General features: G+C 38.1%; 1 protein-coding gene and 1 pseudogene across 1 annotated transcript in view; one reads left to right on the top strand and one right to left on the bottom strand.

The window, feature by feature from the left end:
• The window catches only part of INO80D (INO80 complex subunit D), an 81,790-nt gene that overhangs the window by 36,241 nt on the left and 28,196 nt on the right, over positions 1–17,353 (bottom strand). Inside the window, 1 exon segment of the mRNA XM_043997294.1 lies at positions 13,276–13,384. Within this exon segment, the coding sequence (XP_043853229.1) occupies positions 13,276–13,384 (109 nt within the window).
• On the top strand, positions 7,124–7,946 carry LOC122750542 (annotated as a pseudogene).

The following is a 17,353-nucleotide window of genomic DNA, read 5'->3' as shown; positions in this document are numbered from 1 at the left end:
ATAAAAGACACATGGTGGACAAATAATTTAACTTTAATTACTTTTTAGCATTACACACTCAGACCTTTATTATTTCCATAAGCTCATTTCTTGAGGAATTCAATTATTAAACACTTGTGCCCAGCACCTACCACTACTTAATAATGGGTTCTTTTAATATTAGGAAAAAAAGACTTCGAACTCAACATTAACAATATGCATAACAGTTTATCCTACCTTATCTGACAGAAACAAATGAAACCATTTTAGACATAAGAAAGATATAGAAGTAGATGAAGTTAAATTATTTTAACTACAAGAATGATAATTTCGGCCACAATTCTCATTTAGTAATCTAAGACTTCTTTCTAAAATTTATACCATAATTACTGACCTTTATGTAATAAAATCCTTTATTATTTCATTTTTCCCTGTGCCCTTACTAAGACTTTCATTCCCTTCACCTCTTAGTTCTTTCCTAAACCCATCACCAATGTACCGGCTAGACTTTGTTTCTTTCCCTATGCTGAATCTTTAGGGAAAGAATTCAATTACACCATCTTCTGGTCTAGCATCTCTTGGCCCCATATCTTATCACCAATCATACCTTCCCAAACCCTAATTCTGTATTACTCCTACCATCCACTTTCTTTGCTCCTATTCATACTCTACCAAATGGAATTAGAAGAAATAATGAGATTACGAAGATTGGTTTCTGCACTACAAACTTATGTAATCAAATCTGAATTGAGCCTTCACCAAAGCATGGCAACAATTCGACTCCTCTCTAACAGACTGGTCTGTTCCAAACATTCTCATCGCTCCCAGTTTAGATAACTTGCAGAACTTCATCACTAGCAGCCCTATGCAAGCAAGAGTACCTTCCCTCTCCCCCTCCCATCTCTCCTTTTTTTTTGGGGGGTGGGGGTAAGGCAATTGGGGTTAAGTGACTTGCCCAGGGTCACACAGCTAATAAGTTGTCAAGTGTCCAAGGCCGGATTTGAACTCAGGTACTCCTGACTCCAGGGCCAGTGCTCTATCCACTGCACCACCTAGCTGCCCCCAACACCCCCATTTTTCAGATGAGGAAACTAAGTCTTGGAGAGGTTAAATGACTTACCCTAGGTCACAAAGGTAGTCAGTATTAAAGGTGGATTTTGAAGTCAAGTCTTTCACCTCCTTCCAACTCTCACCGCCAACCCCTAGTCTTCTCTAACATAGGCCCCCTTCTTTTCTCACTCTATATGAACTCCCTTGGTAGGACCACAAATTCCAATTCATTCAGTTATCGTTTCTGTGCATATGATTCCCAGATATATAGATCTTTTACTCACTCTCCTGAACTACAGTCTCAAATCACCAACACGATCATGTCAAACTCAACATGCCTGGTCCAGAACGCATTGTTCTGTACCACCCTCTCCTCTCTTCTAACTATCCTATTACTTGTCAAAAGCGCTACCATTCTCCCAGACACTGAGGCTCACAATAACCTTGATAGTTGTTAGTGCCTCTGCCCCTGAGATTATCTGACATCTGCTCTGTATATACAGCTCATGTGTAACCTAGTTACTCGCATATTTTCACCCCCTTTAGAATGTAAGCTTCTTGAGGGTAGGGAATTTTTTTTTTACCTTTCTTTGTATCCCTAGCACTTAGCCCAGTGCCTGACACATAATAAATGATTAATAAATGCTTTTTTGGTTGAATCAAATGTATATAATGTATTTAAAGCAAATGTAAACTTTTTACAACCACAAATTACTATATAAATGTGACTTGTTTTTCTGTTAAAGATTAGTAATCTTTCTGAGGGAGGCTTATCTCTACAACTTGACTGCCACACCTCCTAAACCAATAGTATGTTTGTTGTCCAACCCAAAATTTTCCCATTTAAAAAAAAAAGAAAAATCAAAGATAGAATCACAGTTTATTAGAAAGAACACCAAACTAGAGGTATGAAGACTTCCGTTTCACAGTTGAACATGGTGAAGATCAAATAAACTAATGTAAATGAAATCCACAAAGTACTATTAAAACAAGATATATAGTTATTTTAAAAGTCTATCTCTAGTTTAACTGCTAGATATCTTCCCTGAACTGTCCTGGGCTCTTGGCACTTTAGATTTGAAAAGAGATATAGTAGCTAAAATACTGACTTCAAGTCAGAAGATTAGTATTCAAATCCCACCTATGACAAATCAAAAATTTGTGACTATGGACAAGTCATTTAACCTTTCTGACCTCAATTCCTCACCTGTGAAATGAGAGCTGTGGACTAGATGGTCTCTGAAGTCCCTAACAGTTCTAGGTTTATGATCCTACAAGTCTAGATTTATGATCTGCAATCTGTCTAAAACTTGCTCCTTCTTCCAACTTTCCCATTTATAGCAGTGACACTACCATGGTCCTGGTGATTTTGACTACCTTCTCTCACCCACCACACCCCTTGATAGTCAATCCAGTGGATCACCAACACCTGCTGAGTCGATTTGTACAACATTTATCTTTATTACCTTCTTTGCATTTTCTCTATGCCTACCCTAATTCAAGGCCTCATTACTTCTCATCTTGACAACTCAAAGTCCTCCTAACAACTGCTCTGCTTTCATTTTTAACTCTGCTCAGTATATAACTCATCCAGATTAATCAGGCAGCTAGGTGGCGAAGTAGATTCAGGAAAACCAAGTTTGACACTTAGTAGCTGTTATGTCCTTAGGCAAATCACTTAACTTCAGTCTCCCTCAGTTTCCCCATCTGTAAAATGGAGATAATAACAGCACCTACTCCTAGGGCTGCTGTGAGGATCAAATGAGATGATTATCACAAAGCACCTTACCCCAGTGTAAGCTTTACATGAATACTAACAATTACTGTTGTTGTTGCTGACATGGGGATTTCACCGTCCTGCATGAACAGGCACAGCTGGAGAGGTGGGATGCAGAAAACTTCCAGTTCATTTCTTGTCACCATCCTTTTACATCTCATTCCACCAGGCAGCAGTGAGAAAAGAGCATCCTCTACAGCCTCTTGAAGGAATTGGTGGAATTTTCAGAGACTGAAACATTATTAAAATTCTTTCCCTTTTTGTATATTCACTTGCTCTGTTTGGACAAGTTAGGTAAAACTTTTTAGAACTTAAGTTATAACTTCATCTCAGTATAAATGAGTACCTCAAAGGGAATTCTTGCAAAAATAAAGATTGATTCCTTTACTTTAGCTAAATGTCTTATAAACATTGGACACTGTTCACAATAGTGAGAGGGAAAGAAAGCAACTCTAATAACATTATTACTATTGGTAAAACATTTCAAGCACATTCCCTGCCAATGGATCAATAAGCATCACCTCTGTACAAACTGTGGCCTCTCAATAATTCTTGATTTCTAATGCACAATTCCTTTTGGCCCATTAATTTTTTTAAATTAAGTTTATGGACACTAGGCTAAGAATTATTGCATTAAAAGTCCATTTCCCCCTTTGCAGGGTTTTTTTTTTTTGGTTGTAATCCTCTGTCTTTTGCCTTTAGGAACACTGTATTCCAAGATTTCCTCTAATTCTAAGTAGAAGCTATTAGGTCTTATGTGATCCTGAAAGTTCCCTGCAACTTGAACTGTTTATTTCTGGATGCTTTAATGTGGAAGCTCTGGATTTTGGCTTTAACATTCTTGGGAAATTTCCTTTTGAGTTATTTTTCAGGAGGTGATAGGTAGATTCTTTTTTTTTTTTTTTGGTCCTCTGGTTCTAATAGATTTAAACAGTTTTCATTTATGATTTCTTTGAAATGTGGTGTCCAGGCTTTTAAAAGTCAAGGTTTTCAGGGAGTCTCATATTCTCTCCTTAAGCTATTTCCTAATTTGATTGTTTTCTACATCAGATATACCAGATTTTCTTCTGGTTTTTTGTTGGTTGTTTTTTTTTGCTCTTTAGCCTACATGAGGGCAGTAGGAATTCAATTTAATAAACATTTTTATTGTTTTTATTCAAAAAGAAAGGCATCAGACTAGATGCCAGGAATGCAAGAACAAAACAGTCCTTTCCCACAAGGAGTTAGCATTTTCCTGGGTAGAGACAAGTTATTCAAAGATAAATAAATACTAAATAGATACAAAGGAGACAAAATAATGGAAAGGGCATGGGTTAGACTACCACAACAGGGAAAAATCAAGAAAGGACTTATACCCAAGTTAGCAGTTGAACAGAATATTGAAAGGAGCCAGAGAATCCAAAAGGCAAAGGTGAAAAAGGACAGCATTTTGGGAAAGGGGCAGCACGTACATTGGCATGGATGTGGGACAGAAAGCATGCTCTGAAAGAACAGGGCATCCCTGAGTGCAGGGCCTGCCAGGAACTTAATAATTAGCGGTTGTTTGATTTAGAGAAGTCATGTTGTGTAACAACACCAAGGCCTGTTTGCATCCTGTGTAGAGTGTATGAAAAGAACTAGGTTCTGAGGAATTCCATTAAGTGGTTGCACTATTTGAATTTACACTATATATTTCCACTGAGATAGAATCAATTATCATATTTTACATAATTATAACTTCGAACAGCGTGATTTTGAAAACATGTAACCACTTTATGGAATTCCTAATTTGCACTAATTGGGACCTAGCCACAATGTGAAATGCATAAAAAAAAAAATCGGGCCAGATTGTGAAGGTCCAAAGAAAGAATTTTACCATGGTGGCAATTAGGAATCAGTGAGCCAGGAGAGTAACATAATCAGACCTATGCTTTAATTTGATGGCTATGAAGAAGATGGAATGGAGATGAACTATTATTACAATAGTCCTGGGGAGAGGAGAGAGGTAATGAAGGGCTGAAATTAGAATAGTAGCCAAGTGAGTGAAGAGAGGGGACAGATATGGTATATCTAAAATTACTTACTAACTAAAAGAATATGAACAGGTGGTTGGTTAGGAAGAGAAAAGTGTACAGAAGAGAGAAAATCCCCAGATTTTCAACTTAGGAGAATGGAAGGATGGTGGAATTCTCAACAGAAATAGGAAAGATGAGAAGAGGACTGTTTTTAGGGGGGGAAATAATGACTTCTCCTTTGGACATGTGTTTTAGATGAATATGAGTCATCCAGATAGAGGTGTCTGGCTTAAATTGGTGATGCAGAACTAGTGCAAAGGAGAAAAATAACACCCGGATATTTAGATTTTAAGAGCCATCCTTATAGAAATAATAAATGAATTCCTAGGAGATGAGATACATAAAGAAAAGAGGGTCCAGGATGACTAACTAGAATACACTCAAGCACAGAGAACAAGACACAGACTGAAAAAAAAGTCACTAGATTTAGTAATTAAGAAGACTGGAAACCTTGAAGAGAACACCTTCAAGTCTGAAGGTAATGAATGGGAAGACGACTGCAAGGGGTTAGAAAACGAGTGAGGAATTTGAGACAACGAGCCTAGATGGTATTTTCTAAGAGTGTGGCTATGAAAGGGAAAGGAAATATAGAACTATACTTTAAGGGTCAAGTGAAGTTGGTCAGGAGGATTTTTTTTTTAAGTATGGAGGTCCTGTCATGTTTTTGCACAGCAAAGGAGCCAGTGAATAGAAATTGAAAATTAGAGTGATTGTATGATCAAAGAGAAATTTGATAAAAGGCACAAATACAAAGCATCTCAAAAGATGTTGGGAACTTTTAACCTACTAAAACTTAAAACTGTACAAAGATTTTTGGGACATCACAAATAAGGGTTGATCTTAGCAAGGAGAATAACCACCCCTTCTTTTAGGCTAGGGCAAAGAAGAACTTGGAGATGCTGAAAGGACTTGAGATGTGGAAATGAGAAAAGGGAGCTCATGAAGGGCGGGTTCTATTTTCTCAGAAAATTAGGAAGTAAGGTTCTTTGTTGAGGGGAAGAGGGAAAGGTGGCTTAAGAAGAGTAGGTTTGGGGAAGCTAGGTGGCACAGTGGATAAAGCACCAGCCCTGGATTCAGGAGTACCTGAGTTCAAATCCGACCTCAGACACTTGATTAGCTGTGTGACCCTGGGCAAGTCACTTAACCCCCGTAGCCCCGCAAAAAAAAAAAAAAAGAAGAAGAAGAAGAAGAAGAAGAAGAAGACTAGGTTTACAACAGGTGCTGAGGGGAGTGCAACAGTCAGTCAAAGATGGAAAAATAAAAGGTCTGCCATACAGTAGTGACCACCCACAGGACATCCAATCACATATCAGTGCTGGGTGACTCCATTCAGGAGCACTACTGCAGGAGTGAGAAGGCAAATTATGTGATTGGCCCATGGTTGAAGTCTGGAATGGGATGAGCAGTCATAGAATGAAGATTTGAGGGACTTGAGAATTTAAGATATTGTTAAGCCAAACTGTGTCCACTGGAAATTTACCTAATCTCAACGGGGCCCTTACTGCAGCAAGGCAATCATTCTCATCCTCTTTAACTAATGTGGCCATCCCAGTCTCCAAGACCACACTGGTCCAAACATTCCTCTCTCTCCTCAAGGCACCCCCTAACGCTACTCTCTCACTGAGGACCCTATTTAACACTTACACCTCTTCATAACCGGTTCTCTCCCAAACTGTCCAGTTTTCTTATGTTCTGCTCTCCTCCACATACTCTATGATCCAGTTATACTGGCCTACTTGCTATTCATTCAACAGGACATCCAGCTAACCCCATGCCTGGAATGCTCTGCTTCCTCACCTCTCACCTCCACCTCTTAGCTTTCTTCAAAACTCAGCTCAAGTCCCACCTTGTGCAGGAGGCTTTCCTCTCTCTCTCTCTCTCTCAAGAGCTCTTCCATCTATTCTGTATCTCTCCCCCAGGTACCTATTCATTTCAATGTTGTCTTCCCTATTAAAATGAAAAATCCTCGAAGGCAGTGGCTCTTTGTATCCCCAGCACTTAGCACAGTGCTTGGCATTATTAAATTATTAATAAATCCTTGTTGATTCACTGTTAACTAAGGAATAAGACTTTGGAGAATATGGTAAGGGCAGAGTAGGGGTGATAGGCTGGAAAAGCAGGGAAGGATGAGGTGATTAGAGGTGATAATGAGGATAGAGAACAGACTTAGAAGTAGTGACGCAGAGGGAGAGATGAAACTATTAAGAGGTACAAGAGAGACTGTGGGTTGAGGGGAAGTGGAAGGTTTGAGTCCCCCCCAGTGATGAGCCTGTTTGATCTTTTCCGGGTGTTTTTCAGATTCCTGGGACCTCAGAGCCCCAGGGATCCCTTCTTTGGAGGGATGACTAGAGAAGATGATGAAGATGAGGAGGGGCTCCCTGGGGTGCCAGGTCTGAAGGCCCCAGGTCCACTGAGGACTTCACTTTGGGCTTTAGTTTTGGCCCTGAAGATGAAATGCATTTCCACAATAACTTTGGCTTTGACAAACTGATTTGGTATTTCAACCGTATTTTCAGAGACATGGGGGCCTGGACCCTGCCCTCCTGCCCTCCTGCCCCCCTGAGCTCCCAGGCCCAGAGCCAGAGGCCCCAAATGAGAGGCGGAGGGAGGGGGACACCATCTGGGATTCGATGTTCAAGTATCCAGATAGTCACCAGCCTAGGATTTTCAGTCAGGGCTCGGACAGTGATCTGGGGCACTCATCTCCCAAAGCTTTCCCAGACTGGGACTCCAAGAGGCCTTTGCATGGGTTTGATGACATATGGCCAGTGACCCCTGATGCTAGAACCAGAGAGGACAAGGATCTTGATTCCCAGGTCTCAAAGGAGGGCCTGAGTCAAGTCCTACAGCCCCAGCCTAAATCATACTTCAGAAGCGTCTCTGTTACAAAGATAACTGGGCCAGATGGAATGGTGGAGGAGTGGCACACTGTTGTAGATAGTGAGGGCCACAAAGAAACCACAGGAACGCGTTGAGAAGCAGATGGCAGTTCTAGAGATGATTCAGGCACCCTATGGACTCCAAATTTGGGGGACAGTGCTTCCATCCTGAATTCATTCCCTGGACAATGGTTCTGGTCTTGGTAGCCCAAGTTGACTCCATGGAGGACTCCATCCCTCCCACCCACCCACCCCCCACCTGCTTGCTCCCTTCATTGCCATCTGGGGTTCCTGACTTCACTAACTGGCTCAGCTGTTCTTCCTGCCACAGTGAGGGTAATGGGGAGGGTGGGAGTAGACGTGACAGGTAAAGGAAAAGGTACCCTCTGCTCTTCCCCCCTGCCCTTGCTGCTCCCAAATAAAATCTTTATGTTATTGGGGAAAAAAAAAAGAGGTACAAGAAAGGAATTTCAGCTTTTTAGATCATGGAGGTCTAACAGTTATGGGTGACAGTAAGTTCAAACATGTAACTAAGTAAGTTTTAAAATAGTTTCAGCATATTTGGAAAATGACTGATGATTATACTCCTTTCAATGAATTCTTTAAAAAAAACTGACAGCATTCATTCACAAAGCTAAAAAAAGTTTTGTACTTATGAGCTATATTTTCTTCTATTAAAATTAAATGTAATTTCTCTTGAGATGCATGTGTTCTCTTTTAAATGGTTTCTAACTAGAAGAACAAGCTGATTACAATGGTAGGCAACTGTTATTTTTTTAAAGAATAAGCTCTATTTCATGGGATAGAACGTTAGCTAGTTGGATTGGTGGCATGCTGACATTAATACAATATCATATGGAATACTATACTGACTCTAGCTATTTTAATTCACACCCACCATGAGGTGTTTTTTTTTTAATAGCTTACATTAAAGTGGCACATATTTTAATTTTCATTTAATTGTCTAGTTCCCAAACTAGATTTATAAGCTCCACCAGGGCAAGAACTACATTGTAATTTTTATATGCACCAAAGCACCCAGAATAGTGCTTTGTATATGTTTTGTATAATTTATGTAAATGTCATCTTCCATGCAAGCTGCTTCATTTTAGTCTTTTTATCTCCAGCATCTAGAACAGTGAGTGTCTGGCACATGGTAGCTGCTCAATAAATGCTTAGTTATTAATTAGGTAAAGTAAAATGAAGGTGCAAATACAAGGCGGATAAATGGAGATGCCAAGGTGTGTTAGAGCAAAGCTTCTTAACCTTTTTCCACTTAACCTTTTTGCCAGATAAATTTTTATGTGACCCCAGGTATGTAGGTATACAAATTTTTCACAACCCCCACATTCAGTTACATGACCCCATGTGGGGTCCAATCCATTGTTTAAGAAACTTTGTGTTAGAGACAACCAAAGTCCCCAAGTATGATAGCAGGGGATGAGGTAAAGAGGGAAACCAAGAGACTGGTATTGAACTCCTATAGAAGGGAGGGAGAATGACCTAAGGGGAGGCAGACAAAAACAACCAGGATCTGCATAAACTGATTTATCTTGAATACCAAGAACCTAAAAGGAGGAGAGGTTGTTAAAGACTGGGGGGATGGAAGAGATTGGTCTAGAAGTGTCAGCAAGAAACAAGCAGTATACCTACTTCCATTCTGGTCTAATGAGTGGGGTAGGAAGAGAGAAGGTACATCCAGTACTGGAAAGAGAAAACAGGGATGTGCTATCTTCTTGCAAAGGGTCAGCTTTCCATTTGTGCAAGGAGTATGTTAGAAAAAAAAGAATTTTAATGTTAACAATAGAACGGGGGAGGAAACAATGGAAAGGGAAAGCAAAACAGGATAATGACATGATAGCAAAAAAGGGAGTTTTCATTTAGCCTTTGAGAAGATGAAATAAAGAGACAGATTCAAGAGATATTTTAAAGGAAAAATTAATGATGGGACTTGGAGACAAACCCCCCCCCCAAATTCAAAAATCATACTCAAGTTTTAAATCTAGGTAACTAAAAATGGCAGTACCACAAAGAAAAACAAAAAAGGTTAGAAGTAGGTGATTTAGGAAGGAAAGGTGATAAGCTAGGAAATGTTAAGTTTTAAGAAACACTAAGACACCCAGGTAGGGATGTGATAAAGCACTTAAAGACATGAGACTTACACTAAAAATCTTAAGTCAAAGCTAGAAAAGAGCAGACAACAATGTAGAGTTACCCGTCAACTTCACAATTTTCCCCATCTCAGGTTAACTATATCATTGGTCAGCATAAGAAATTAAATAGGAATTTGGGGGAGTGTTGAGGAAGCCCCAGACTACACAAGAAAGCCAGCAGACAACACAGAAAAAGCTTAGAAACTCAGTGTAAAACATCAACCCAAATTTTACAATACAGTATTGTAGACAACCCATAAAAGAAAAAGAAAAAGAAAAAATTCAGACTTCTCTGGTAAGGAAGGGAGAGTCAAAAAATTTTATGTAGATTTTCCAGATTGCTGGGGCACCATGCCCCTAGTGGACATGTAGATATCCTCTAACAGTGAATGGCAGGGCAGCTAGGAGGCACAATGGATAAAGCACAGGCGCTGGATTCAGGAGGACCTGAATTCAAATTCAGCCTCAGACACCTGACACTTACTAGCTGGGTGACCTTGGGCAAGTCACTTAACCCTCATTGCCCCGCAAAAAAAAAAGAAAAAAGAAAGAAAAAGAGAATGACAAAAACAACTGTGGCACATGAATGTAATGAAACATCACCACACCAAAAGAAACAACTACTGTATGAAGAATTCAGAGAAGCATAGAAAGATATAAACTAATAAAAGTAAGGAAAACAATATATACAATAACTACAATGCAAATGGAAAGAAAAACAGAATACAACTTAATTTTCTGTAATTATAATAAGTAAGTCTGGTCACAGAGAAGAACTGAAAAAATATGCAACCTTCTTTTTGTTACAAAAGTAGGGGGACTGTCAGGTATGGAATACTGCATATATTGTCAGACACAGTAGTTGTGTTGTATTGTCTTTCTGAACTTTTTTTTCTTTCTTTTAAAATCTTTTTTTACAAAGCATAGATCACAGGAGGGGGATGGAAGGAATCACCTGGAAATGAAAGTGACGTGAAAACAAAAGAAGTCAAAAATGAATTCAAGACTTAACAATTAGCAGCAAAAAAAAAAGTGATGGTGAAAGAGACTATCTCAAACCTCCAATTAAAGACCATGGAGAAAGAAGAGCTGATTGACAAGCAAGAGCTAAGCCTAAAGGAAACTTACAGTTAGTGAATGAAATGGAGAGCAAATGAAACAAAGAACTGGCCGGAGAAGAGAAAAAGGAAGAAGATGGCTTCATGGAAGAAAAGATAGGAGAGAATTAAGTTAGGCAAAATGTTAAAGAGGTCAAGAAGACTGAAAACCATACCCATCAACTGGGGTAGAGCTGAACAAATCAGCAATATATAAATGTAGTGGAATATTATTACATTAAGAAATGAATGAGAAATTTGGAAAAACACATGAGGACCTATATCAACTGATAAAAAAGAATGCACAACCAAGAGAACTGACAACAACATCATACTAAAAGGCTGCCAAACTAAGATCTATTGCAGTGACCAATCCTGGCTCAGGAGAACAGATGGTGAAATACACTTCCCTTATCTCAGCAGAGAAGGGGGCAGCTATGGCTCTGGAATGTTACCAATGACACTGGAAACAGTTGTTTTGTTGGTCAGTCTTGCTTAATTGTTCTTCTTTGGGAGGGGAGATATAATGGGAAATAAATGTGATGGAAAAAATATATAATAAATAAAACTTTTATTCTATAAAAGACCTGAGAAAAGGTCATCTGTCTTAAAACAACTGAGCTGAACAAATTGGAGTAAACAAATATAGCAGAGTATTGTACTGTGAAGGAATAATAAAAGATGAAAGATTCTGAGATCCAAGAGCAGACTTGTATGAAATGATGCAGAATGGAAAAAGTAAAGTGAAAAAATAATAATACACATGATGATTACAATATTAATAAAAGCCACAAAACTCTAGCCAAATATAATGGTCAAAATTAAAGACACATCTTAACAACTGAGAAAATTATTTTTAAGGAACTTATTTTGAAGGCAGATTTGTTTAGGTTTTTCTTGGGAAATGACTGCTATGTCAAAACAAATCATCAATACTTTTTTAAAGATAAAAGAGGGAAGAAAGTGTTTTTTAAGCAATTGAAGAGCTTTGAATTTATTCTGTATGCAGTGGGGAATCCTTGAATTTTTTTAAAGAAATAGAATGGTATCGTGAAAATGGTGTTTTATGTGCTTATTAACTAATTTCTGGATGAATAATATGTGTGAATCAATTAGCTAACAAGCATTTATCAAACACTTTCTATTCTATGCCAAGCATTATAATTGCTGCCGAGGATAAAATAATAAAAAGTTCATGCCCTCAAGGAATTTACACTCTACAGAGACAGAAGTCAGCAAACAAGAATGTTCAATGTTCACCATCTACCAAAAAAAAAAAACCAGAAATGCAACTGGGTTTTTCTAGTCATCAAGGTACCTGTCCCAATAGAGCTCAATAGTCAAATGAACTCAATATTTCCAGGGTATACAAGCAAGAAAACTACTATGGCATGAAAGCATCCCTTCAATTTTTTTTCCAGGGCAATGAGGGTTAAGTGACTTGCCCAGGGTCACACAGCTAGTAAGTGTCAAGTGTCTGAGGCCAAATTTGAACTCAGGTCCTCCTGAATCCAAGGCCAGTGCTCTATCCACTTGAGTCATCTAGCTGCCCCCATCCCTTCAATTTTAAACAAAAAGCAAGACAGCCTCTCAAAATTACATGGGGTAAGAAAAGTAGTAATCCTACATAAATCAAAGGACATTGCAGTTCCAAATTCCTATTTGGAAGGAAGAACTAGAAAAGAAAAGTCAAAGTACATCTCAATGTTTTGGGGGGTTTTTTTGGTAAGGCTAAAAAAAATAACACTACTGAAATTATCTTGTACAGTACTAAGCACAGTAACTCAACAAATGTTAATTAAATAATGTTTGTCTAGACTTCACAAAGATAAGGAAAACTCAAATAGAACTGGTCTGCTTCCTGAGGACAGAAAAAAGATGACACGGAGCCTATGCACGATACAGTGGAAGTAACGCTGAACTGAATTTGGAAACGAAGGCTCAAGTGTCTGCTCTGCTACTAAACAGCTAAATTACTCTGCGTGCATAGTCCCTCTGGATTCCAATTTCCTCGTCCATAAAAGAAAGGGTTAGGCTTGCTGATCTTTAAAGTCTCTTTCAGCACCAGCATTCTATGAAGCCAGTGTCTGCTCTACTTTGGTTGTAGGGGAGAGATAAAGAAATGGGTTTACTAGGAAGTCATTTCCACCAGATGATGTTAATTTCTTAGGAGAAACATATTTTTACTATAGCTTCCTCTACCATATGACCAAACCCAATGTGATGGTCAGAGAAATTAAATCAGTGTGTTACATCACTATTTTTAAAAAGAAAAGAAAGACTTACTCTTGTCTCTCATATCTGAGGGTTTCTCGGATGGACCATGCAACCTGGTATGGTGAGGCTTGGTCTGATTCCTCCAATTCTTCTCCGCTATCTTCAGACCAGTCCAGTCCTGGGGCAGATGAACAAATGACATGCAAATAAAAATAATAATAAAAATTCAAAGAAATAATTTATTTTTGAATTTAGGAGATATAAATTGTCCAAAATGTCCAAGCCAATAATAGCAAGTACTACCATAATGTAAATAAATTCCACCTAATTTGCATAGTTCCAGTTCTAAGACATGACTAAAATAACTCATTAATATACATTCAGTACTTAAGAAAACTGATAATTAAATACAGTAATATATCTTCTACCAAAAAATATTTTGATGGAAATATACATTATCAGCAGAGGTAAAAATAAGAAATCACAGGATGTATTCTAAGATATAAGAAAAGGAGATTTACAGTAAGAATACCCTTCTGTGGTACTCCCTCTACCAGTGCACATCACAACCCCTCTGTGACTTGATAGACAGTCTTCAAGAGTTGTTGTAGTTGAAATAGCCATCATTGCTTGGCCAACCTGGTAATGAGCCTGTCAGAACTCTGCTAGCCTAGGCTAGTCTTTGGAGAACAAAATATATAGTACATCAACATGGTAGTATGAAAATATCATTAAATGATAACTACAATAATATGAAACGTGCCACAAAACAGCAACACAAATGTGGGAGTCTCAGGGAGCGGCCCTGAGGGTTGAGAGAAAAGGTAGACAGGTGCAATCTGTGCTCAGAAAAAGCAAAGAGGGAAGGTCCACTGGGCTCCAAGTGCTCATGAAGCTTACAATGAATAAACACACACTTTTCTTTTCTCAGCACTCAGAAAAATGGGTGAGAGGACAGGAGTACCCTGAATACTTGAAGTGAAGGAGGGCGTCACCACTGATAGGGATGTAAAAATGGAGGTGAAAGACAAATTTTGTCAATTTTTCAATTTGGTCAGAAGCAACTCAATTTATCTTCAGTTATTGAAATATAAATAAAAGCTATGCATAGAGTTATTTTTGTACTGTACCACTATTTAAGAATAACCCTAACTTGATTTAGTTAAGTTATATTTATTTTTTTGCATGGCCTACTTTGTTATAAAAGGGCTTCAATCCAAGAGCACTTATTAATCAAGCTAAGTTTTAAATTCTGAGTCTTTTAATCTTAATGAGCCTTTAATTATGCTCCAAGATAAAAAGAATTATCCCATCAGTGAAAATTAAATTATCTTTTAAAAAACCGAAACTATAGCACACCCCCAATCCTCCACACAACAAGACTAATTATTAAGTTGAATACAACTAGTTTAAGAAGGACAAATGAAAGAAGGTAAAAAACACTGATAGTCAAATTTGGTCATCTATTCTCCTTCTAACTCATAATAATATACATGTTTTTTAAGGGTTTCAAAAAGACCTCCAAAGATTTTATTGAAGATTATGGATACAGATTTGGTTTTTGTACTTCATTTCCTTTAGTTAACAATTGTAAATTTCCCTCCTCCCCTCAATTTTCTAGAATCCAAATTTATAGAGGGGGAATAGTTGAGAAAAATATGTGACATCAAATGTTACTCTGAGGAATGCTTAATTATTCTGACTGAATATAATTACTAATTTTGCTCAAAACTAATTTTATTATTAGTAGTATAAATTCGTATTATTATTTCTGCCCCAAACTTTTTTTATATTTTAAAAACTGAGGTTTGCATATCCACTTTTCAAAAATCTTAATTTCTAAAATAGTTTTTTTTTGAGGGAAGAGAACAAGCATTTAAACAACTATATTGTGGTAAGCACTTTACAAATATTTCCTACCTCACTGGAAATATCTCACAACAACCCTCAGAGGTAGGTGCTGTTATGATCCCATGTTGCCCAGGGTCACATAGCTACTAAGTGTCCGAGGTTGAATCTAAACTCAGGACTTCCTGACTCTTGGCCCAGCATTCTATCCACTGTACCACCTAGTTAGTGATGCCAAGTCAGTCACAACCTTAACAACATGGAAATACATTACTCAGTCTTTCACATAGATATGAAACTTATTGACTTTTGCAATTAATATTACATTTGTAGGTCCATCCTTGCAGATGTTTACTTTCGCCAAAGGACTATCATCCAATTCAATCAAACAAGTACTTATTAAGTATTTACTATGTGCCAGACACAGTGTTGGCACTAGGAACACAAGGACAAAACAAGCCCCTGACAACAAACAACCAGGAGGTCAGGGTGGTGGAGATAGACCAAGAAAAGCCTCTTTTAGGAGATGAACCTTAAGTTAAATCTTGAAGAGAGTTAAGGATTCCAAAAGAATGAGGTTGGGAGGAAGAACATTCCAGGCCTAAAAGACAGACAGCCCCTTCAAAGGCAAGGAAGTAGAAGACAGAATATTATGTCTATCGTGTATATCATGTCAGAATATCTTGCTTTCATCATAAGGAAACAGGCCAACTGGCTGGAATATGAGCAGGAGTAACGGGAAACAGGTTTAGTCAGACCTAAAGGATCAAAAAAGGAGTTTGTGTTTGATTCTAGAAACAGGAAGGAACCACTGCAAGTTTTTAAGCAGAGAAGTGTCAGGCAGACCTATATTTGAAGAACATCAATTTAGCAATCATATGGGGGATGGATTTTAAAAAGGGGAGAAAATAGAGGCTACTTCAATAATCTTGTCAAAATGTGATAAAGACCTGAAGTGGGGAGGGTGCCAAGGGAATGGAGAGGACAGATGCAAGAAATGTTGTGGAGATATCAAACTGTGGTACCCGGAAGATGGTGGTGCCCCTGACAGAAATAGGGAAATTGTCCTTTAAAAATGTAAGAGTCACTCTCTCAAAGATTATTTTAAGTGGGCTTATACATGCCAAAGAGTATTACATAATAGAACAATTAAGAAAAAATTAACTGGAAAATTTATTGAGATTTTAGTTAAAATAGTACCTTGCCACCAACAAAAAGACATTCTTAAATCTACACTTCAAATTACTAACAAATGTAAGGTTACCTTAAAAGGTACATTACTTTCCTCTGCCTACCATAAAATTATAATTTCCCCCAAAAGATAGAGGGTTGCAGCTAAGTGGCACAGTGGATAGAGCACTGGCCTTAGAGTCAGGAGGACCTGAGTTCAAATCTGGCCTCAGATACTTGATACTTACTAGCTGTGTGACCCTGGGCAAGTCACTTAACTCCAATTGCCTCACCCCCCCCCCAAAAAATCAATGTGCAAAAAAGATACAGGGTTAATAATGAAGTGATATACAACAGCAGCAATTTCATTCTCTATATCCCAAGTACAAGACACTGTCCTTCATACACAAAGGTGATGTCTCATCCGGACCCACTCACCTAGTTACCCTATAATCAAGGCCACATACCTCTAAAATGCCTGGGATGAGGAGTGTTCCCTGTGATCATGGGAACATCTGCCCTAGCACAAAACTATCTTAGCCTTAAGATCAAAACTTTTCTTGACCTTGGCCTCATTTGCACTAGCTCTAATGTAACCGACTAAGCTAACCAGTAACAGATTATGGGTGAGCAAAGTCCCCTAACTTGGTCTTCCAGCTTCTATAACTTTTCCTTTTGTCAAAACCAAAATGATTTAGATGATTCTATTTAATAATAGGATTATTACAACTACTGCTTTTCCCCAAAATAAACTTTACTTTTAAATTTTTATTTGAGCTCTAAACATTTGAGTTTTAGTTAAAGAAAATTAAACAAATTTATCCTGTTTTCTTTATGTTTGTAACACCAAAGATTAATTCAGAGGTTCTATATTCTCATGGCTTTCATCAGTTATTTTTTTCTCCATTAAAATTCAATGATGGGGCGGCTAGGTGGCGCAGTGGATAGAGCACCGGCCCTGGAGTCAGGAGTACCTGAGTTCAAATCCGGCCTCAGACACTTAACACTTGCTAGCTGTGTGACCCTGGGCAAGTCACTTAACCCCAATTGCCTCACTAAAAAAAAAAATAATAATAATAATAAAAAAATTCAATGATAGGGGCAGCTAGGTGGTGTAGTAGATAGAGCA

Source organism: Dromiciops gliroides, chromosome 3 (genome assembly GCF_019393635.1).
Source record: "Dromiciops gliroides isolate mDroGli1 chromosome 3, mDroGli1.pri, whole genome shotgun sequence".
NCBI classification, from domain to species: domain Eukaryota; kingdom Metazoa; phylum Chordata; class Mammalia; order Microbiotheria; family Microbiotheriidae; genus Dromiciops; species Dromiciops gliroides.
This window is presented reverse-complemented; position numbering and strand designations above follow the sequence as displayed.